Here is a 21,193-nt window from a genome sequence, read left to right on the forward strand (position 1 = left end):
GTTTAAAAGCAGCGTTGAGCCTGTTTTCCAGCTTCCATGACCGTTTTCCTGCATGTCCAACCTTTAACAGGCAGGGAAGCACGCCATTGCGTTTGGAAATTGTCCCAGAGCAAGTTCCTCTCCCATTTTATGTTTTTTTTTTTTTTTGGAAAGCAGCTCATGAATCGCCCCCTTCCACACCTGCCACCCAAAATAGATCTCTTAGTGGTGGTGCTTTCCTCACTTCCACCCATGCCATTTTCTTCCTTGGGCTGCCTGTAGCTCCGAGAGATCGCTTTCGGACAAGACGCCGAGAGCCGAATCCTGGGGTAGAGCTGGAGGGAAGATGCCCCCCACCGAGGTCCTCTCTTAAGATGCCCCCGAACGAGAGAGCCCTCCCAGGAGACTTTGTGCTTCTCTGTTTCCCAGACCTACGAGGACCAGCACAGCAGTGAGGAGGAGGAGGAGGAGGAAGAGGAGAGCGAAGATGGGGGAGAGGAAGATGACATCACGAGCGCCGAATCAGAGAGCAGCGAGGAGGAGGAGGAGGGGGGCGAGCAGGAGGAGGACCCCCAGCACGTCACCCGGCAGCAGCAGCTGGAGTGGGACGACTCCACCCTCCCCTATTGAGCCCCACCCTCCCCGCTCTCGTTGTCGATTCTTTGTTCTTCTGGTCCAAGAACTCCAGGACAAACCACTCCCTTTCCTTCCAGGGGTCCCTGGTGCGAGACCATCGCCGGGGCCTGTAGAGTCGGCCAGTCTCCCTGCCCTGCCACCCCCTCCCCATCGTGTGTCGGGCATATCCTCTCCAAAATCCCTGCCTGTAGAAATGTAGCTAGCGCCTCTTCTCTCTCGGTTGCCCCCCAGTGACTGGATTGTGCTTATTTTTTTTACTTGCAAGGCATCGCCTGGTGCTTTCTGCCCCCCGGTCATCTCCCCGCAGGGGCTCAGCCATCCCGGCTGCTCCCTTTGCAGACGGTTCCTCGATACTCCCGCCCTCGTCCACATGCAGGTGACTCTTAAAGCAGCTGCTGTCTTCTTTCCGGCTTGCAGAGGCTGCTTTAATGAACCCCAGGGGAGGCGTTTCCTCTCCCCACCTCCAAAACATGCCCAGCTCTAATGCCACCGCCTCTGGCTTCTCCACATCAGACTTAACTTTATTTTAATACTATTTTTATTTTTCAGCCTGGGGCCACGTTCCCACCTCTGCGCCTCTTTTTGTGCGTTGCGAGGGTGGGTGGAAGCAAGAACGCCATGCTTGTTCATCAACAGAGGGTTAACCTTTTTAATTAGCCTGTTTATCTTATTTTTTTTTTTAGGGAAAAAAAATACCTGGTTTGATTTTAGCTGATTTGGTGGCTCAGGCCCTCCCTGCAGGCGTTTTAAAACTCTCTTTCTTTCCCTCCTTCCAAACTCTTAATGCATGTGTAAAATGGCAGAATGGGGTCAATATTTAGAAGATTAACAGACTTTTTAATATTTTGTAAATACGTTGGAATTCTGTAATTATGTCACTTGTGGTAGTGAAAACATGGCTGGGGTTAGGGAGCGAGGGAGGGAATCTACTGTGCTAAGATTTTAAATTGATGATGATGATGGTGATAAAGATAAATCATGCAGCATGACATAGCAGTAAGTTTTTTTTCAGAACTCCTGTGGCAGAAGCCTGGGACAAATTTTAAGTAGTGCAGAGAAATGAACAATGACCAGAGGTGATGGACTTGACTGAAGTTTCATAGTGGGCCAGGTCTGTTGATGGGTTCTTCCCTTTTTTTAAAAAAAACTTTCTTTCCTGGGGAAAAAAGAAATGTGGCCTCACTCTAAAGGAACCTTCATTAGCCACCTTCACAGGAAGGGCCTTGAGGATACATGGCTTAATCTGTTTTTTTTTTTTTTTAAGCAAGTTGCACCAAGGAGCCTGGCTTCCCTTTAAACTTAGCCCTCTCTGGGTTTACACTACAGTTCTCAGGAGTTGAGCCTAACAATGCCAGATCCAGAAGGCCACACGGTCCACGTTCTGTCTCAGCTGCTGAGCGAGGTTTCCTTTCTCACACCATTCCTTGTTTTTAAACACTTCCGTTCATTCCTGTAGCTACTATAACACTAAGTTGAGATGTGGATATCTCTTTCTCCAGCTTGCTTCTATTTTTCCTGGGGGGGGAAGGGGTCTTTGTTTACCCCTAATGTATGTGATTCCTTCCTCCCCTATAGCTATGGCATAAACATTCCAGATAACGTTGAAGAGTGGTCCAAGAAATCCTGGCATTTAATCAAACCTTGCCTGGGTGTGCATTATAAGGGGCCACGCCTAAGGAGAACAATTTCACTACACCCTGGTAGTGGCAGGGAAGGTTAAATTTTCCTGGGAGGGTGGTGGGGGTCTTCTCCCTCATCTCTTCGACCTTTTCCCTGTCAATTTAACTTTTTAAAAATTTATTTTTATGGCTCTTCTCTGCTCGCGGCCAAAGCGGTAAAGCCCGTTTCCTACCTTGCACAGAGCAGGCCCCACCCCCGTCTCCTCTCCAGGTACGTGGTAGATCTGCCCAAAGGGGCTGCAAAGATCAGAGTCAAAAGCACAAAAAAAAATAAAGGGGGGGGGAGCAGAGGGATTTCAGCTCTGAAAAACGTGGAGGGTCTTGTGTTTCTGTTTTGGAGTGGGAAGAAACGAGAAAAGGAAGGTCTGGGATCCGGGTTGTGGCAGAACACGTTCTTCGGGAAAGTAAAGTTCTTAATTTGGTCCTGGCCACCCCCCTGCAGGCCACCCCCCAGCAGGCCACCCTGAAAAACGGGGTGCCTGTACAAATCACGGGTGCTTGAATCACAACCTCCCCCCTTCAGTCTTTTTGAGAACCTTTTTAACTGCCAAGCCAACGGCGTAGGGTTCCTTTTGGGCCAGCCTGATCTCCACAGTGCCTTGGGCGATGGGACAGCTCTGAAAGCCAGGAGCAATTTCACTCACCACCCGTCAACTCCCCCCCCTCCCTCCCCCCAAGAAAAAGGTTGATTGATTAAAAACAGGCAAGGGAAGCTGGTTTCTGAGACTTCCACGTGCGATTTTTCACTGGGAACACTCTTAACTTCTGTCTGAATTGTCCTGTGTTTTATTGTCACCGTGTAGAAAACCTCTTAGCCTTTTCCCCCATTCTACTGCCTCTGTTTAGCAACTGTATTCTAGAGACTGTAAGCCTAATCATGTCCACCCCACCCCCATGCTAATATGGAAAGGCTGTAATTTTTTTTTCCCCCAACGCATTTTGTAGCCATCATGGGTCTAACATTTCAGATGTGTATATTGGTAAATAGGTCACGTTTGGGAACGTCTGAGCTACAATAAATTTCTGGTTCTAAAAAAAGATAAGACTTGCTGTCATCCTTTTTGGGGAGGGGGGCAGGATTTCCTCAGTGCAATTAAATTCCCTTTTCCCCCCCCAAAAGGACAACCTGAAAATCAGACCAAGCAGGTAATGTTTGAGAATGCTCTGTCCAAAAAACAAAGCATCTATCTAGTTGGGCAATTTAGATTTGAAACTCGGAAGCTGCGCCCGCTGGTATTTTACTGTTCTTTTTTTTTTCCCCTTTATTAAAGGCTAACACAACCACAGATAGGAGGAATACTGCAGTGTTTATGCCAAACTCACCGGTTTTCTTCATAAGAAGGTAGCCTAGCAATTAACTGGTGCCATCCAGTCCTATGCCATTAATTTGGATGTAAGCCCAGGATTGTAGAGGTAACTTTCAGCCTTCTGGGTCTGTCTGTTCTCCTGCAAAGGGTGAGCGTGTCTGTATATTTCTCTTTAAAGAAATGAACCAATCTCTCTTGGCAAAAGGGGGTGTTGATGTCAAGTCCCCCAAAATCAACTTGGCATTGGATAAATTTGTGAGATAGTGCTCAATTCTTCCCTGGCCAAACCCTCCCCCCCACATAGAGGAGAAATGTTTTTAAAATTCCCCAGTGTGTTTTTTTTTATTTCTTTAAGTAAAGCCATGTTTCAAGGTTCCTTCCAGTTAATGGCCCGTCGTTCCACCGGTGCTGGAAATTTGTATGGGGGGAAAAAACGAATCCTAAAAGCTTCGTTAGGGCTTTGTCTGTCTGATTTCTCAATCACTTTCTTCCCTGTTGCTTTTTAAACTGCCAGTTTTTATTATTTTAACTTTTCCTACACTGATAAGGGAACTCCCCCACCCACCCGGGAACAATTTAGCGGGTTGGGAGCGAACCCCACGACCGCATTCACACATCGCACAAAGTCATGGGTTAGTGGATTGTGTGAACCGATGCAAAGATAACAGATTGTTCTCCTGCATGCGTGTAGATCCAACCCCGGCATATGGAGAAGCTTATCTCACCCCCTTGGAAGACCATCCTTCCCTTGTATCTCTCCCATTTGGCTTCTCAAAGCTTATTAAAAGGACTAGTGAGAAATTTCAGGCTTTGACATTATTTGAAAACAAACTTGAATTTACTGAAATGCTGGGTTTAAAAAACAAAAGGGTTGCCAGTAAGAGGCTAGTCTGAAAAAAAAAAAAGAATCTTCAGCTCAGGGTGAGAGAAGTAACTGGAAGTCTGTAAGAATATCTTTGCATCTGACAGAGCAGGACACTTGTGGTTGTCATCCTTCCATCTCCTGCCAAAATCCCAGTCCTCCTCCTGACGCACGGCTCCTTTCCGAAAACTTGGAACTTGGGGTTCAGCACTTTGTGCCAACCCAGGACAATAAAGAGAAACAAACAAGTCCCGTGAGAAAGTCCATCTCTTCATAAAGAGCCCAGCTCTTTGGAGACAGCAGGACACTTCAAGCGTTACAGCCTACCTCAGCTCAACCAGTGAGTGAATCAAGCACCTTTGAACAGTATGAAATACGAATCCCTCACGCACACACACACGCGTGTGCCTTTCAGAGTTACCAAACTGCGCGGTTGCCAAATCATGCCAATGTTCATCTCTGCCCAGGCCATCGCCATTTGGCAGAGGTGACATCTCCAGGAACTTCCAGGCAGGACATCTGCATAAGGACTTCCTCTCACCGTCCACGTTTGGGCAGGTTAAAATGGTCCGGCCTGTTTCACACCAGGTGTGGAGAACCCAGCTGCTCTGTCCTGAGAGTGAGCAGGGAAGGAGGACTCGGGGAGAAGGTCCCCTACTGACGGTTATCCTTGGAGACATTATGAGCCAACCAATTCACTTTGGTCTTCCAGCTCTCCCGGAGGGCCTCGTTGAACTTGAGCTGGAATTGCTTCCGGGCCTCCTCATCCGTCTTCCCCAGCGCCAACGAGTCCTGAAAGGTGTAAACAAGACCGCAGGGGAAAGCTGTTCATCTGGTTTTTATGCATGCAATTAAAAGGGTGCGAGACGGGTGCGCATTTCTATCAAGACCTATTTTGGGTGTTCATACCCTCCTCTAACTGTTTCCAAAACATGAGATGACCCTTCCGCCTTTCTTGCATTCAGAACATGGAACTACTTGGAGGTAACCTGTGATGGGCTTTGTGGGCAGCCCAAACCTGGAAGATGCTTGCGAACCCACCAGATGTTCTTCCCCCTCCAGTTTCCGTCTCACCTTGAGATACTGGATGTCTTTGGAGCAGCTCAATTCCGGGAGGCCAGCTGCTTTCATCAAGGAGAAAAGATGCAAGAAGAGGAGGCCGTGGCCTCGAAGGATCATGTAGGCTGTTTCACAGTAGTCCCTGAATCTGAGGGGGAAACAGGTCAAATGGAACGGCACCACGAGGTGGTAACGCTGCTTCCCAGACTGAGAAAGATTCAGGAGATAAATTGCCAGCTGTAAGTTGCTCTGGGACCCTTGACAAGACCCCCTAACTCACTGCCCTACTATATATTGGATGCATATTAATCCTAGAGGAGAAATGGCTCCCTTGTTGGAATTCTTGAAAGCCCCACCCCTTCCTTGTCAACAAATCTCGTTAAAAAGAACCTGAAGATTGTGCCGAGCCAGGAATCGCCATTAAAGAGTCTGAACCCCCAGTATGACCGACCACCCCCGTGATCATTTCTCCACTACAGTTGTGTTGAAACAAGGAGAAGCACCCATCCCGTGTTTACCGTTCAAACTTCTCACTGTTGCTGGTCTTCCCCTGCTGGATCACGTGAACGAAGTCGTAGGTCAGAATAAAAGGGACCCGCTCGCGATTGATCCCAAACTTGGTCTTGAAGTTTCCCAGGAAGTGGCCAAAATCAATATGGAACAGCTGCAGAGGGAGGTTGAAGGGAGGGAAGGAAGGAAAGAGTTAAGATTCCCAACTGCAAGTCCAGCAACGCTTTTAAAAAAGGGGCAGCATGCTCCTGAACCCCAGTAGAAAACGGACAAATCAGAATCGAGGCTGTGCACGATATTTAGAATCGAGCAAGATAATTTTCAGTGCTAGATGTCCCGGCGCGGATAAACTGCACAAATTAAAGAACATTCGACAGTATTAACCAGCCCACTGAATTTCTGCATTACAAGATAATACGTAAATCTGCTAATCTAACCTAAGACATTATGGAATAAAAGAGGGATTAATGAGGTAGGTCACCCATCACGATCCCAACATACCTGGCCGTTCTCTCGGACCATGATGTTGTCGCTGTGACGGTCGCCGATCCCCAGGACGTACGTAGCAACGCAGTATCCGGCACACGAGAGCGTGAATTCCTCGATGGCTTGCTCCAGGGCCTCACTGCGAAAGAGGGGAGAGCGAGCCGCTGAGGGAAAGTCAACGTGCCCCTTGCGAGGCAGCATAAAAACTCACCCAGTGGTGCCTTTTCAAAGCAGACCACAGCATAAAAGCCAAGATCAAATTCCTATCCGAAAAAGGGAAACTTGTTCTCCTCCTCGCTTAAAACGATCTTAAGCTCTGCTGTCATCGATCCTTACAATTTTTAAGAAACAGACAATCCAGCTGACTAAGCATCTTGTTTCTGCAGGCCTCAGAAGCATCATGAGAAGACCTGCTTAGAATGGTTACAGCTCTCGGCAGCCACCAATGGACAGGACCCCTTTTTCGAGTGGCCTTCACCCACCCAGTCTCATCTTCATGGTCTTCTCAAGCCTGAGTTCATTTAGGCTTTTCAGAACCTCCACCTTTCATTCTGAGCCTCTTCGTTCAAGATCTGTGTCACCATTACATACAACGTTGGCCGTGCTGGCTGAGATTTCTCAGAGCTAGAGTCCCGGCCTATGCGGGGGGCAGGGGGTAGGCCCGTCTGACGAAAAGGGCTTCCTTAGAACATACCCAGGGTTTTTGGACTTCAGCCAATTCAGGAGGGCATCCTTGTTGAAAGCGGCAGTGGCCGCCATATTGCTCTTGTTGAGTTGAATGTTGGCAATGGTGTCTGAGTCCATCACCACTTCAATCAGCCCCATCTTGTCTCCTGTGGAAAGGCAGCCATAAGGGGTCATCCTTCAGGAGAGAGGAGAGAGAAACAGAGGAATCAGATCCTGCCCTGGTGGGGTGAAACTGAGATGTTGGGAGTGTCCAAACACATCCTGGTCCAAGCTCAGATCCAATGCAAGCAGGCAAGCTTGGAGGAAGCATCAGATCAAGATGGAGGAGCAAGAAATAGAAGGTGGCCCTGCATCAACTCAACTGGTGGGAGTTGGGTGGTGGAGGACGAGACTATAGAAGAAACGGTGGAGAGAAGCCATCAAAATCCATCCAGTCTTGTATTACGACTGCAGAATGCAAGGTGTCAATTCTCTGGAGCAGATTTCACCTCAGTCCCAATGAAATCAACTCACCTCAAGTCGAGGCCTTCTTGCTTCCATAAAATATCCATAAGTTGGATCATCTGGAGCGTCAACATATCCTGACGAAGATCTGCCAAATGGGGAAAGGTTGGTTTGGCCCATCATCTCTCTCCTTCCTATGACCCTCAACTTCCTCCAGCTCGGCAGGAATTACTTAGATGAGGTGGGAATCGCCCCCGCACACCAGGTTCTTCGGCTGGCCCACAAGGGGGCGCTTTGGCTCTGCAGAGCAATGCAGAACTCTGCCGGCAAGCTTGGCCCACCCATGTTTAATATTTTATTTCTCTTTGGAGCCAAAGTCTTTCTGAAAAAAGGGGGGGGCCACCTCCCTTTCAGCTTAGAAAACATGCCAAACTCCTGTGCTGAGGCTTCCTGTATGACTGCATTGCAGTGGCCTGGAATGTGGTCACCAAACTCGAAATGGCCTCCGAGGCCATCTAGCCTGACCCCACTCGGTTCAGAAAATCTAGCATCAAAAACATTGCCGAGCAAGGGTCATCTGGACTCAGCTTAATCTGGAGAAAGTCTGCCCTCTGGCCAATCATTTGGCTCCACTGACAGACAGCTCTGCCCACTTAGGATCTTGCTAATATTTCTCCAAAGCCCTATTGCTTTCCTTTAAAAAAGCAAACACAGGAAAACGAGGCACCCCTTTCTACAGGGGATTTGTACACGGTATCTTGGCAGCCAGAAACCAGGATTCCTCCTCCTTACCGTCCCCGTTTTTGAATATCAAGCCTGTGCTGTTTCCTCCTGTCTCGCCGTTGTTAAACATAATCCACAGCGGCTTCATCTTTGAATCCATGACAGTGCAAAGCTCTACACTGAAAATAGGCACAAACAAAATGGGGGGGGGAGACACAACTCAGATCCCTTGCTGAAAGGAAGAAAAACCTCGCCGTTCCTTGGACTGAAGAACTGGTATAAAAAAACCTTAGCTTTTAGCAAGATCAGTTAAATCAGCATTTCTCAACCTCGGCAACTTTAAGATGTGTGGACTTCAAGTCCCAGAATTCTGTGACTGTGCTGTGCTGGCTGGGGAATTCTGGGACTTGAAGTCCACGCATCTTAAAGTGCCGAGTTAAATCACAGAGTCACGGTTGTGAGATGGGCAGCTCTCTAAATCATTTGAATGAATGAATGAATCACAACTCCAGGCTATTTCTCCCTCTTTCTTCACTCACCCCAACCTGATCTCTTGGACTATGTTGCCCATCGCTTTCAGCGGCTGCCCAGAGTCACAATTCTCATCCTACGTTAAGTCTACCATTGAACCCCAGCAAGACTTCTGGCACTCCCTGCTCCCAGCCTCCATTAATCCTACCCTGTTGTTTTTCAGGCCCACCCACTTCCTCCAGCCCTTTACCTGACTTTTGCCAGGAAGATTCGGGGATCCAGAGGGGACTGGAGAGTGGAGAGGGCCTCTTGATAGGTCTCTTGGCGCATACAAGTATGCATGAACTCCTTGGTCTGAAGTTTGGTGTTTTTCTGGGCACTGACCTTGATGAGGTCATTCAGGGCCTTCAGCTTGTTGAGGGCTTCACTCTTGAGTCCGGAGAGAGAAGGGAAGTTAGATGCTGGCTACAATACTCTTGTGATTGAAGAGGCCACTTGAGTTGGTGTATTAACTCACATGGTTTGGTCTCGTCCTATTCTTTCCACCTCTGCTGACATCAACAGAATCGGATATGACAACCCTGGATCAATTGCTATGTGTCCAGCTCACACAATACCAGGATGTGCGTGTGTGTTACAAACCATTTTGTGAAGGATACGTCCAGCCTTCAACAGCACTGAATTTTGGGACGGTCGCCACGTGACCGAATGGCTCTGTTCAGCATCTTTAACCAGCTCACCGAAGGACCTAACTACTCTGCTTGCCCGGTAGCCAAACATGGTTAATTAAAACCTCGATTAGGACTTTGTTTCTAAGTTCTTAGCTTACGATGCAGCGTTTGGAACGGAAAAGACGGTTAATTCGGCAACCTGCTGGTTGAGTCAGGGCAACGTAATGTGTCGGCCTTTCGACTCTGCAATTCGATTAGCCAACACGGCTAGGAAGTTGGGGGCATATTTGCACAACCCAGGAAGTCTTCGGAGGGGGGCTTTTGTCTGTGTCTGTTAGCCCGTTGAGATCATCCAGACAAGAAGTATGACCATGAATACTAGCTCTGTCTTTGTTTTAAGGTGACACGAGCAGAATCTTGCAAGTCTGAAAGTATTTCTCCCCTCCTCTCTCTTTACGCTGGAAAACTAGGGAGGGTCCCTCCTGAAACGCTTCCCACGCCCCTGTTCCTTCTGCGGGCTGAGATGCCTTTTACACCCCGGCTTTCCCGTCTGCGGCTCTCCCTCCTGTCTGCCAAGGCGATGCCCACTTCCCATTACAGCATCCTTACCTGTCTCATCAGAGCTTTGATATGGTGGGCGTTTCCTCGGCAGTAGGCCTCGAGGATCAGGCCGAACCTTAAGGCAAGCGCGGGGAGGTGCATTTCCGATCTGAGCGTGGGAAGCACCGAAGGAGAAATGGCATCAAAGCAAGAAAAAAGACAGCATTTTGAGCAGGGAGAGAGTTACAATATGTTACCACAGCCATTAAACATCCATGGCTCCTACACTTGGCTGGGGCAAGAGTAGGTTGTGCCACCCGGCAGGATGGTTGAAAATCCGGGAATTTTTTTTTTTAAATTAAGGTTCAAACAACCACGACGTTTAAAGAAAGCTTCCATGTTTGAGGGCGGTGTGCCTTCAAATCCCAGCTGCTGAGAAGTGAATAAAAGCAAAGGGGCGGGGTGGGGGGGTCTTCATCATTTCCTCAAAATTTTCAAGAGCAGCCTTTCCAATCGTAGAGAACAGATGGTGTAAACCGCCTTGCCTCTCCAAAACGCCTTTCTCACCTGAGATGCCAGAAGAGAAAATGGCCAATTTTCCGGTTGGATAAGGCCCTGCCCAAAAGGAACTTGGTTAATTCGCAGTCCAAGTAGGACTGGTATTTCAGAACTTGGACCAGCTGCAGGAGATACTGGAACAATTCGGCATCCCTGCGGGAGAAGAGCAAAGGGTCAATTCATGGCACCCTTGGCCATGCAGGCATTCAGACAACACACTTAACCCCAAGTGAATTACCCTGTTTTCTGGGTTCACCCTTTGCACTGAACTGGCAGCTCAGAGTGAAAAAAACAACCCAGGTTTAAACCAACTTGTCTTGGCATGTTGAGTGATGGGAGCTGCCAGGTCTTTGAAGAACCTGGTTAGTAGCTGACTTAAATAGAGTCAGACAGACAGACAGATGGACCTCTTTTGAGGGCTGCCTTGACTCTCATCCTGGTGGGGGATGATTGGACTTGTAGTCCAACCCAACCCCCACATTTGGGAGGGGGCGGTAGCCCTGACGCTTTTTTCCCCCCCTTCACATGGTCAGTTTCATCTGTCCCCTGTACTGTTTGTGAAACTTTGCCTTCGTTTTTTTCTCTACGCCAAAAAGACATCAAGGCAAAGACATACCCTGGCTGATCAACCAGTGGGTGTCCTCCATCAGGGGCAGATTCCCCCCTCCCTAATCCATTCCATTTCAGGGGCACAAGTGGTCAAAATCTGCCCCAGTTGTGTTTTGTTTTTTTTTAAGTAAAATCTGAAATTGCAGTCAGGGTGGCACCTGGGGGGTAGGGCAAGCAGGGCATGTGCCCCGGGTGGCACGCTGGGGGGGGGTGCCAAAATGGGCGTGGAATCCACGTTTGCCCCGGGTGACACAGACCCTAGTTGCGGGCCTGATTGTGTTATTTCCTGTCCTTTTAAAAAAAGCCTACCCTTTTCTCTCTCCCCCCCACCCCGTCCCCTATTTTCCTTTCAAAGAGATGCGTTTTACTCACGTCAGCTTTTTCAGGGAGTTGACAGTGAAGCGGCCCACATTGGGGTCAGGGAAACTGAAATCTAAAAGCTCCAGGGCACTGAGAACGGGCAGCTCGGGCCAGGATTGGATCAAAAAAACCATCTGTAAGACGAGCACAGGATCAGCTCTGGACCAGGCCAATCTTGCCATCACCTTTTGGTCCCCTTCTGTCAGAAGAGCACCGAAGGTAACATTGCCCTGGTAGACAGCCCCTAAACAGGGAGGCTTTATTTAACAGCCTGGGCTGTAGTCCGAAGCTGTGTGGTCTTCTGAAACCCATCAGCCTCAGCAACACGGTTTGGAGTGATGGGATACGTAGCATAACCACCCTGGGAGGGTCACAAGCTGTTGACAACAATTCCTGAAAGAGTTCAGTCTAGACCAGTGTTTCTCAACCTTGGCAGCTTTAAGCTGTGTGGACTGCAACTCCCAGAATTCCCTAGCCAGCAGATCTGCAGATGAGTTTCCAGAACTGCGGATTCCCCCGTTGGCTTCACAGCCCGCAATCCCCAGCTATCCATTCGTCCCCGCCGGATCTTAACCAAAATTCTTACCTGAGCCACGTCCTCGTGCTTGTTCCACTTGGTGACCATTAGCAGCTTGGCCAAAGCTGCTGGATACTGATCCCGAATCTGGTATCTCATTTTCCACACCAGGTCTTTCTCGTGTTCGTAAAGCTCAGTGCAAGACCTGCGTTCCAGAATCTCCTTCAGCTGCTGCTGCTGGGTGGATCACAAGGTGGCGGTTGAGATTGAGAGAGAGGGAGCAATCAGTTTCCCCACTTAGAAAAAGGAGGAAGTTAAGTGTATTTATACAAAGCCTTCTCGAAGGGGGGCTTAGAAAGGCTGCCTCTGTGGTTTCGTGCAGGCTGATTAGAAAAAAAGGGGGTAGAAAAAGTGCCCAAAATGGGGAACCCACCTCACCCCCTGCACGACACAGCAGTGAAGCTTAAGGTTGTTCAGGAGAGGAAAAAGAAATACAGAACATCTCACTAAAGGCGTATAAAATGAAGCAGTGTACCAAGTGAGAAAACCTCAAAGAAAGATCTTTACTTGGTAGCGTGCGGAGCTGTGGAACTCCCTGCCACAAGGGAACTTTGGGGACTGTCAAATGGGGTGCTAACTAGGACACCCTCCTCCTCTACTCCTTATACACCCCACCCCCATTTTAAGGAGAATTTCAGCAGATACAGCCCAAACAGTCCGCCGGGAACCCCCGAGAATTAATAGTTTGCGCTGACCTCTTCTGGGTCCTCTGCCGTACCGCAGGCGCAGTGGCCGTTCTGCCCTTTCTCTAAGATCTGAAACAGAGAAAGGAGAGAATGCAAACTTGGTATTTGGGCGCTGTTTGTCCTTCGGGAAAGATGGCCCACAAGAGGGGATGCTTCTTTGTTTCCCCATCACCTGGGGCATCCCTGGTTGCATGCTTCTTGCTGGATCCCAACTTGGCAGCTGATGGTAAATTACTTTGAAGAACCATTAGTAGCTCTTCGAACACACCGCTCGTCCTGTCCCCGGGCTTGGCGAGGAGGCAACGTGGAATCAGTTGCTCCCCACCTTCCCGAGCCTTCAGCTTTCCCAGAGACTAGCTTTTCCTAAGTTGGCATTTTCCAGAAATCTTCAAAGGTATCGTTTGCATCCTTTGGAAGGGTCCCCTTTGAAGAAAAGGGAATCGATGGGTCTTCCAGCATTCGCCATTTGACACGAACAAACTGCATTTCAAGCGGAAAACGTGGCATCTTGGCGGATCCGATCGGGCCGACCCCATTTGAGCGGGCGCAAAGCCACACTGCATTCCTGTTAGTTTGGACACCGGGCGACCCGGTTCGAGTTCAGATCCCCCGCCCCTCGCCTGCCTTTCAGCACAACCTTCAACACACTAACACCAAAGAGGACAAGGTGGATTGTCTGAACCTGAGGGTAAACGTGCCCGTTCTCTCCAACTATCCATCCGGGATTTTATATTTTACATTTATATTTTTACGACGCCCTTGTTTTTATGATTTTAACCTCTTTGTTATTTTAACTGAACTGTAAACCGCCCGGAGTCGCTTGGTGAGATGGGCGGTGAAGAAATGTGAGAAAGAGGTAAAATAACGCAGAGCTCGGAAAAGCAGCCGGGAATCCAGCCCTCCTCTCACCTTTTCCATGGAAGGGTAATAGATCGGATACAACGAAATGCCGGGGAAGCGGATGAAAAGCGTGGCAGCACTCTCGGTGTTTGGATTGGTCTGGATCGTGCCCGTTGGGTTTAATAGTTCTCCTTTCTCATCTGGAACACAAAGGGCTGGAGCTGCAAAACGGCCCCGTCAGCGCGGAGCCTCGCTGGCTGGCTTTATGGGCTGCTGTAACCCCGTTTGCTTGAGCAGCCCACAATTGGAGCATTACTGCATCGTGTCCTGCACGAACCGGGCCTCTGCTTCCTACATCTGGAAATGCGCCATCGCTTTCCAGCGAGAGACTGGCTCGCCGTTTATCTGCCTCATTAAAGACTGGTTGGGAGGACAGAACGATCCTGTTTCTTCCAAAGTTATAATTTATCTAAAGAACAGGATACTGACGCACGGCGATATTATTTGAGTTCGTCCCTTGTGCTGCCGCCGTTAGCAGCTCCCCTACCTGCAACTGTTTGAAAGAGGAGCTGCTGCGGCTAAGCCAAGCCTCCTCATCCAAGAGCAGCAGCATTCTAAATTGCACAATTAAACGAACTGCTTAAATGACCCCCAATCCAAAGTAGACCGTTGCAGTGGTGGGCTATTAAGACCTCAAATTCTGTCTTTAAAGCGTGCCTGTTCTTATTTTCTTAGGCGTTTTGGCTTGGCGGAAACCAGATGGATTTTTTTGAAAAATAAGGAAACGAAAAAGGAACGCGCACACCCAACTGGACGCCTGTCTTTTTCCCCCGGAAAAAGAGAAGCGGGAACGATTTATCCCACCTGGAAAGGCCGACCACATGGGTAAGACGCATTCCCCGGTTTTCAGCTGGTCTTGGTAATCAAACAGCATCACGTTCACCCAAGCGAGCGGGCAGTCCTGGAGTAGGGGGGAAGGAGGAAGGTTCATCTCTGCACAGCCCACAGAAGACCACCTGAACTTTGCTGGCATGCCAATGAATTAAAAAAAGTTAATTTTTCAAAGCCAATCCCGCTTCGGCCCCCTTTTCCGCCCCACTGCCCTCCCCCTGGTCATATTCTGCTTGCTCAGTCTCTAAGCCACCGTTAATTTGGTTCAACAGGGACAAAACACTGGTAGTATGAACAAGAGGCTGGTTTGGCTTGAAACCGCCGTTCCTTTTGGGCTTCTGCGTCATTCCTTCCCGAGGCAGGTTGGCCGAAGGCCTAACAAAAGTGACGTCACCTCCTTTTTCCTTTCCTTATCCCTTCCCCCTTGAACCAGCCAAAGTGAGTCAGGGGAAAAAAAAAATTGGAGACTAAACAGGGCAATGAGTAACTCGGTGGATGAAATCCAAAAAGCAAATGACTTGGCAAATTTGGGGGAAATCGAGACAGCAGAGGCCGCATGACTCAGCAAAGGGCACCGAAACAGTGGAGGGCTATCAGCCGGGTTCTAGGAAGTCCAACGCCTTTTGCTCCCCCCCCCCCCGCGCTTTGGCAGCTGTGTGTGCTGTGTTTTGCCACCTCCTTGTGTTTCTATGCCAGGAAAAACATCCAGACCCGATTACTGAAACCAGATCCTCTTTTTAAAACTCTGGAAGGAACCGGGAAGCCTCAGAAAGCGGCCATTTTTGTCCAGATGTCAGAGAGCAATGGCATCTGGAAGACTAACCAGCCATCGCGCACACGTGCACTGCCCCGCTTCCATCCGAACCAGAGTTTGTCAGATGAGCTTTTAAACCTCTCAGTTCACTAAGGGACACACCGGTGTTGATCCCCCGCGAGCTCTCGAGCCGTCGGTTTTTTTTTTTGTTTCGTTTTTTTTTGCAGATGGGCACGAGGGACAGAACTGCAGTTTTGAAGGAGGGCCTCTGTTGTTGCTGTTCTTAAAAAAGTCCCAGATCTGCCAGTATCTAGTTCCCCAACGGGACCGTTCTCTAGCTTGCCAAATTTCTAACTTGCAGCATTCGAAAACCTGCTTTAAAGGTGGGGAAGTCTTTCCGAAGCTGCATTTCCCACCACTGCCTCCCTCCAGCAATCTCGTAGCCTTTTCTGTTCTGCCGCCACAGGGTTGTACCGCCTCGTCGGGCAACACGGCAAGCGACTTACAGCTTTTCTGGACTTTTTCTTGGTGGATCTTGCTTTCTTGGCCTTTTCCACGACGGAGTAGAGGGCCAGGCAGAGCCGGGCCATGCGGGGTAAGTCGCAGACGTTAATGTCAAATTTCAGCGTCTGCTCCCACACGGGCTCGGAGCAAACGTTGGCTTCCGCGCTGGTCATCATTTTACAGAGCATCTCGTGACCGTGGTATAGCCCAGCCTGCACGACCAACTGAAAAAGAAGACAAATGGATGGGGACCAGTTATCCACCGTTTGAGCCCAAAATGAGAAGTGCCGGATCTGTGGATGGAAACTGTGAAGCCTCAAATTGGGGAGAGGCGGCTTCCGCCCAGGGCGAAATGCCTCTTTGCAACTCTTTAGAGTCTGGTGTCAAGCTTGTAGTCCTCATGGTTGTGGGGAGGCCAAAGATGGAGAAACCTCTCAAACACTCTGGAGAGACGTGGCAGCTTTCATTCTGACTACGTTAATGGCGCTTTTCTTGAGATTAGAAATGACCCTGCTGAGTGGGGAATGTGTTTCAGTTTTAACTTGCCCCTCTGCTATTAGGATAATAATCCTGGCCAGTTTGCAAGGAGGGCTCACATACACCTGAAGCACCACACTCAGATTTGATCAATGTTGTTTGAAATTTGCACTAAACACAGGAAGGAAATAACATCTAAGTGCGATCTGCAAAGAGCAAACAAACAAAAAACTTTGTGTTTCTTAGTTCTTTCTTCCCCCTAATTTCTGCACTTGCCATCCATTTTTTAAAACACTTTCCAGAAATAAAAATCAAGACCGGTTCACCTTCTGCCTGCTCCCCCTAGCCCAATTTTTTTTTTTACTTGCAAGAAGCTGTGCTTCAGCCTAAGTGAAATACAAGGAAGACTTTTCTAAAAAAAAAAAAAAACATTGCTGCCCATAAACAGCCTGAAGTTTCTAAGAACTCCACTTCTGGCTAATCAACACGGTGCCCTCATTTCCTGTAGTGAGAAGTTTTCTACCACCAACTTGAGAGCTGAATGAAAATGTTTTGGAAGGCGGGGGGAGAAAAACCCCATTGCACAATTCCTAGCTTCGGATCTCAGGCTTGGTTAAATGCAAGTCGTAAACAAGTCCTGAGAAGGAAGGAGAAAAAGCCGCAGAAAGTCTAGCCGAAAGAAGAACGGGAGAAAATATTAAGGTCGCTTACTTTCATTCCTTCATCAGCATTCACCTTACTGCAGTGCAGCAGCTCAATGTAATACAGCTGTTCAAGTGACCACAGATACACGCAGGTCAGCTAAGAACAGACAAGAAGAGAGAGAGCCTGAAGTCGGATTTCATGGCTAGCCATGCATGCTAAGCTTGCATTTGCTAAACCTGGCCCAAAAGGGATGCCAAGCCGCAGGTTTTATTTAAATTCCACCCACAAAGAAGGATTTGCGAAAGTGTTAAAATCAACGTTATGTTAAAATCTTTTTTCCCATCTCCCAAACACCCCTACAAGGTAGGACGCATTCCGCAAAGGTCAGGAATTGAACAAAGCCCTCCCTGGGGATGAAGGGGGCAGAGGCCAGTCCCCAGAAGTCGAACCCAGAGGAATCTGCACCAGCATGCCAGCCAGTGACTCCCTGCAAATATTGCTTTGTTTCCAAAAGGAATTAAAAAGATTTGAAGCGCTGCCCGGTTTTTTCCCAGCGGTGATGAAAAAGGACCGTCGCGGCTTACCTTTTGCTTAGGGCCCGGAGACAGTTTTGGGGCTGTTTTGGGGGGGTGCCCAAGCCCATTGCTCTGCTCTTCCCGCAGAGTCAGGAGAGACGATCTGTGGACCATAATGAGGTGGGGGACGAGACGCCGGTGTAGGCACTCACGGATGTACTGTGAAAATGGAGCAGACCTGTTAATGCATCGAGCAGAGGCTCAAAAACAAAACCAGGTGAAATCGGCTGTGTCGAGAACAGCAGTCAAGTGAGAGTCCAAGAGAGGGCTCGGGAGATGGGCTCCAATCACAATGCTGGTGGCTGACGCAGGCTCCCAAGAACTTGAAGAAGTTTAAAACCAAACTCAAGATTCTAGCCCCTGTGAGGGTGAGGGGGAAATAGGCACACCGTTTGCCTTAAACAGCAAAAAGGGCTGAGGCAGGACTTCCAAAATGTGGACATATTTTGCGGTGTTCTTCCTAGTCCCTGGGCGGATGCCATGAATTTCTTTGTGGTTCCTAAGGACTGGAATGCCTGGCTAAAGCTCAATCGTGTCCACTGCAAGCGGCATCGAAGGCCACACAGCATATCAATATGCCAATTATCTAAAGCAGTGTTTCTCAATCGTGGCAACTTTAAGACATGTGGACTTCAACTCCCAGAATCCCCCAGCCAGCCATGGATTCTGGGAGTTGAAGTCCACACGTCTTAAAGTTGCCACGTTTGAGAAGCCCTGTATTATTATATCACCGTGACCGCTATGATCGTGTTTGGTTAGCAAGGGAGAAAAAGACATACCTGGAACTGATAAAGGGGATACTCCCCATAGATATATTCGTATTTCCCATTAACCTGCAAGGTATAGTCGTCCACACTGTTCACTTTTTGGTGGCGAAAGATGGTGGCTTGCTTCTTGATGGCGTAGCTCATGAGGGTGGCAGGGAATTCCTTCAGGGAAACCTGGAAAGTGAAGCTCTCCTGCCAGCCCAGGAGAATGGAGACAGCGCATTACTTTTGGGGTCTGTCACCGCTGCTTCCTCATCTGAATTTTGCACTGGCTCGGCCCGCGCATCACCCGAAGGGGAGTGCTGAGCACCTCCTCCTAGGAAGAGACCGTCATCTGGTAGCATTTCAGACCTACACGTTAGCAGTGTTTCCCCTTGCCAGTGGTTCAGATAGGTTCCCGTAGATGCATCATTTTTTTCCCTGGCCGCCCACGCTCTAGGATGCACACACGCACGCATGCACGCATGGCTCTGCGGTTTTACACGCCCCCAACCTCTCAACCATCTTTATTCGCAGAGATTCCAAAGGCTTGTGGATTTACCCCTCCAGACTGAAATTTGACGTTGACAAAAACGTTCTTGCTGGGCACCGCGAGGCTCTTCCTCCGCCCCAGCCCGCTGGCGGTGGGCTCCAGATGCACGGGGAAGCTGCACTCCAGCCAGGCCTTCCAGCTCAGTTGCTGGCGCTGGGCAGCCCTCCATTCGCAGAAGCCTCGCATTTTGGCCCGGAAGTCGTCCACCTCGGGGTCCGCCAAGGAGTCGAACTCGTGCAAGCCTAGACAGCGAACAGGACGTTTCTAAAAACGGCGGTTCACGGGAGAAGACGGTCAGTCTACAGGGAGTCCCACGCGCGAGAGGATTTGAGTGGAAACCTCAGAGGGTAGGATAAATTCTTACAGAAAAACACACAGAAATCTCACTTCTGCTGGCTTTGGCCCCATCCGTTGGCAGGAAACATTCTGTTAAATGCCCTTGGAGCAGTGCTGCTCAGCCTGAGCGACGTTAAGCTGTGTGGACTTCAACTCCCAGAATTCCCCAGCCAGCTTAACGTCGCTCGGGCTGAGCAGCACGGCCTTAGACATCAACCTTCGTTTAGCTGTCAGCCACTTTCGTGATTATTCATCATGGGCTATATTGTTAATATTATTCATATACTGTATATGGTTTGTCTTCTCTTAATTACTCTGATTATGCATCAGCAGACTAAAGCAAGGACTAAAAACGCCGTGTCGAAAAAGAGCAGATGGGCTGTTTTTAGGAGTTCTGTGTAAGCTTTCAGGCTATCAAGGGGCTGCAAAGAATTAAAAACGGGCAATTGAGCAGGAATCCCCCCTAAGGGGACATACCAGGGCTTCCCGAAGAACAGAAAGCCATGCTTTCGTTCCCCCCAACAGCTCTGCAGTACAGGCCGTGCCCCCCCCAAAACTTTGCAGCTGACCTGTGCTGCACCCCACTGCCCACCCGACCTTTGCCAATGAGGAGGCTAATCTGGGAGTTGAGCAGCTTCTTCGCCCGGTCCCCCTCGCGGGCCACAAGCCTCAAGACGGGCAGGAAGGGTTGGACGTCACAGAGGCGCCTCTGCTCGTCCTCCAGTTCTTGCTGCTCGGCCGCCTGGTTGATGCATGTGAAGACGTAGGAATCCGGGGCGCTGAGCATCTGGAAGAAGGGTTCATACTGGGCCTGGTGCCAGACCACCTGGAAGAAGAGACAAGGGTGATTTTCTCCATCATTGCACGGACCTTGGTGGAGGGGGGAGGGACTCGGAGCAGGGGAAAGCCCTGATCCTTTTAACCAGAAATGCTGAGGATCAAGCCCAGGAATTTTCTTCTTCCGCCTTAGGGCCCACTTCCCACCCTGGGAAGTGTACAGGGTGATGAATCATTTCAGGAGCATGTACAGGGAGTCCTCGCTTAACGACCACAATTGAGACCGGCATTTCGGTTGCTAAGCAAAGCAGTCATTAAGCAAATCCAACCCAATTTTATGACCTTTTTTGTGGCGGCTGTCAAGCAAATCGTGCAGTTCCCCCTTGGTTTTGCGTGCCAGGAGCCAGCCGGGAAGGTTAAAAATGGTGATCACGTGACCACGGGACGCTGCAATAGTCATAAATGCGAACCAGTTGCCAGCACCCAAATTGTGATCACGTGACTGCGGGGATGCTGTGGCGGTCACAAGTGTGAGGACCGGTTGCAAGTCGGTTTTTTTCAGCACCGTCCTAACTGTCACTAAACAAATGGTTGGACTACCAGTAATTCAGAGGCAAAAGTCTGCCTGTGTGCAAAGGCGAGCAAATGACCATTTTTTTGTTCTCAGCGAGGACTGTGGATAGAGGGGGGAAAGAGGAAGAAAAAGATGATTTTCTCAAATTGGCAACCCCCTGGAATATTGGGATATTTAGTCCTGGCTGAGAAGCTACAGGGTTGGGTTGTTCATTTTTGGCAGCGAGAGGCCGGCTGGGCAGATCTTTGGCAGCGAAGAGCTTGTACCTTTTTGATGGCAGCCAGGCTGGCATGGCAAGAAACAGGGAGAGGCAAGTAGATCCCTGTTGGTAAGAGGAAGTCCACATGGATGGTGTAGTTGCTTTCTTTAGACCAAAATTCCGCTGGGCAATAAATTCCCGGGGGCATCCTGGTCGCTTCTCAATGGCCACCTGCAAGGAAAAGAAAGCTGGCATTTACATCCCCACAAATTCGGCCTTAGCAAAGAAATGTCGGTTTTCCCTTTTATTTGAAAACACCTTTCAGTGGTTCCTTAATAATAAGCAGAGTTGTAGCCCCCAAGAACTAGTTCATCTAAAGAACTAGAAACTTAGAACAAATATCAAAGCAAGCAATTTGGAAGCAGCACAAAGAATTATTTTAAAAAAAACTTTTAAATGGGCGAATTGGTACTTTGTG

General features: G+C 49.2%; 2 protein-coding genes across 7 annotated transcripts in view; one reads left to right on the forward strand and one right to left on the reverse strand.

The window, feature by feature from the left end:
• The window catches only part of CLSTN1 (calsyntenin 1), a 34,090-nt gene extending 30,927 nt beyond the window's left edge, over positions 1-3,163 (forward strand). For all 5 annotated transcript variants that reach the window (XM_063317596.1, XM_063317597.1, XM_063317598.1 and 2 more), the window contains one exon: positions 409-3,163. In XM_063317596.1, coding sequence (XP_063173666.1) covers positions 409-609 — 201 coding nt within the window. In that variant the 3' untranslated portion in view covers positions 610-3,163. The remainder of the gene's footprint in view (positions 1-408) is intronic.
• PIK3CD (phosphatidylinositol-4,5-bisphosphate 3-kinase catalytic subunit delta) overlaps positions 1-20,969 on the reverse strand; it is an 89,263-nt gene extending 68,294 nt beyond the window's left edge. Inside the window, exons 1-22 of one of the 2 annotated variants that reach the window (XR_010068874.1) lie at positions 20,783-20,969; positions 19,763-19,991; positions 18,839-19,071; positions 18,310-18,489; positions 17,540-17,689; positions 17,022-17,111; positions 15,836-16,057; positions 14,549-14,645; positions 13,754-13,884; positions 12,854-12,913; positions 12,168-12,335; positions 11,594-11,715; positions 10,622-10,765; positions 10,124-10,223; positions 9,094-9,272; positions 8,442-8,551; positions 7,719-7,797; positions 7,209-7,380; positions 6,534-6,653; positions 6,041-6,186; positions 5,538-5,670; positions 4,654-5,255 (exon numbers count right to left, since the gene is read on the reverse strand). Coding sequence is in view for 1 of the 2 variants with exons in the window: in XM_063317595.1 (XP_063173665.1) it covers positions 5,118-5,255; positions 5,538-5,670; positions 6,041-6,186; positions 6,534-6,653; positions 7,209-7,380; positions 7,719-7,797; positions 8,442-8,551; positions 9,094-9,272; positions 10,124-10,223; positions 10,622-10,765; positions 11,594-11,715; positions 12,168-12,335; positions 12,854-12,913; positions 13,754-13,884; positions 14,549-14,645; positions 15,836-16,057; positions 17,022-17,111; positions 17,540-17,689; positions 18,310-18,489; positions 18,839-19,071; positions 19,763-19,991; positions 20,783-20,923 (3,144 nt within the window). In the remaining variant the exon portion in view is untranslated. Of the gene's footprint in view, positions 1-4,477; positions 5,256-5,537; positions 5,671-6,040; positions 6,187-6,533; positions 6,654-7,208; positions 7,381-7,718; positions 7,798-8,441; positions 8,552-9,093; positions 9,273-10,123; positions 10,224-10,621; positions 10,766-11,593; positions 11,716-12,167; positions 12,336-12,853; positions 12,914-13,753; positions 13,885-14,548; positions 14,646-15,835; positions 16,058-17,021; positions 17,112-17,539; positions 17,690-18,309; positions 18,490-18,838; positions 19,072-19,762; positions 19,992-20,782 lie in introns of those variants that run through there. The other variant, XM_063317595.1, reaches the window with a different exon arrangement.
• Between the last annotated feature and the right edge of the window lie 224 nt (positions 20,970-21,193).

This window comes from Candoia aspera, chromosome 18 (assembly GCF_035149785.1).
Source record: "Candoia aspera isolate rCanAsp1 chromosome 18, rCanAsp1.hap2, whole genome shotgun sequence".
NCBI lineage: Eukaryota > Metazoa > Chordata > Lepidosauria > Squamata > Boidae > Candoia > Candoia aspera.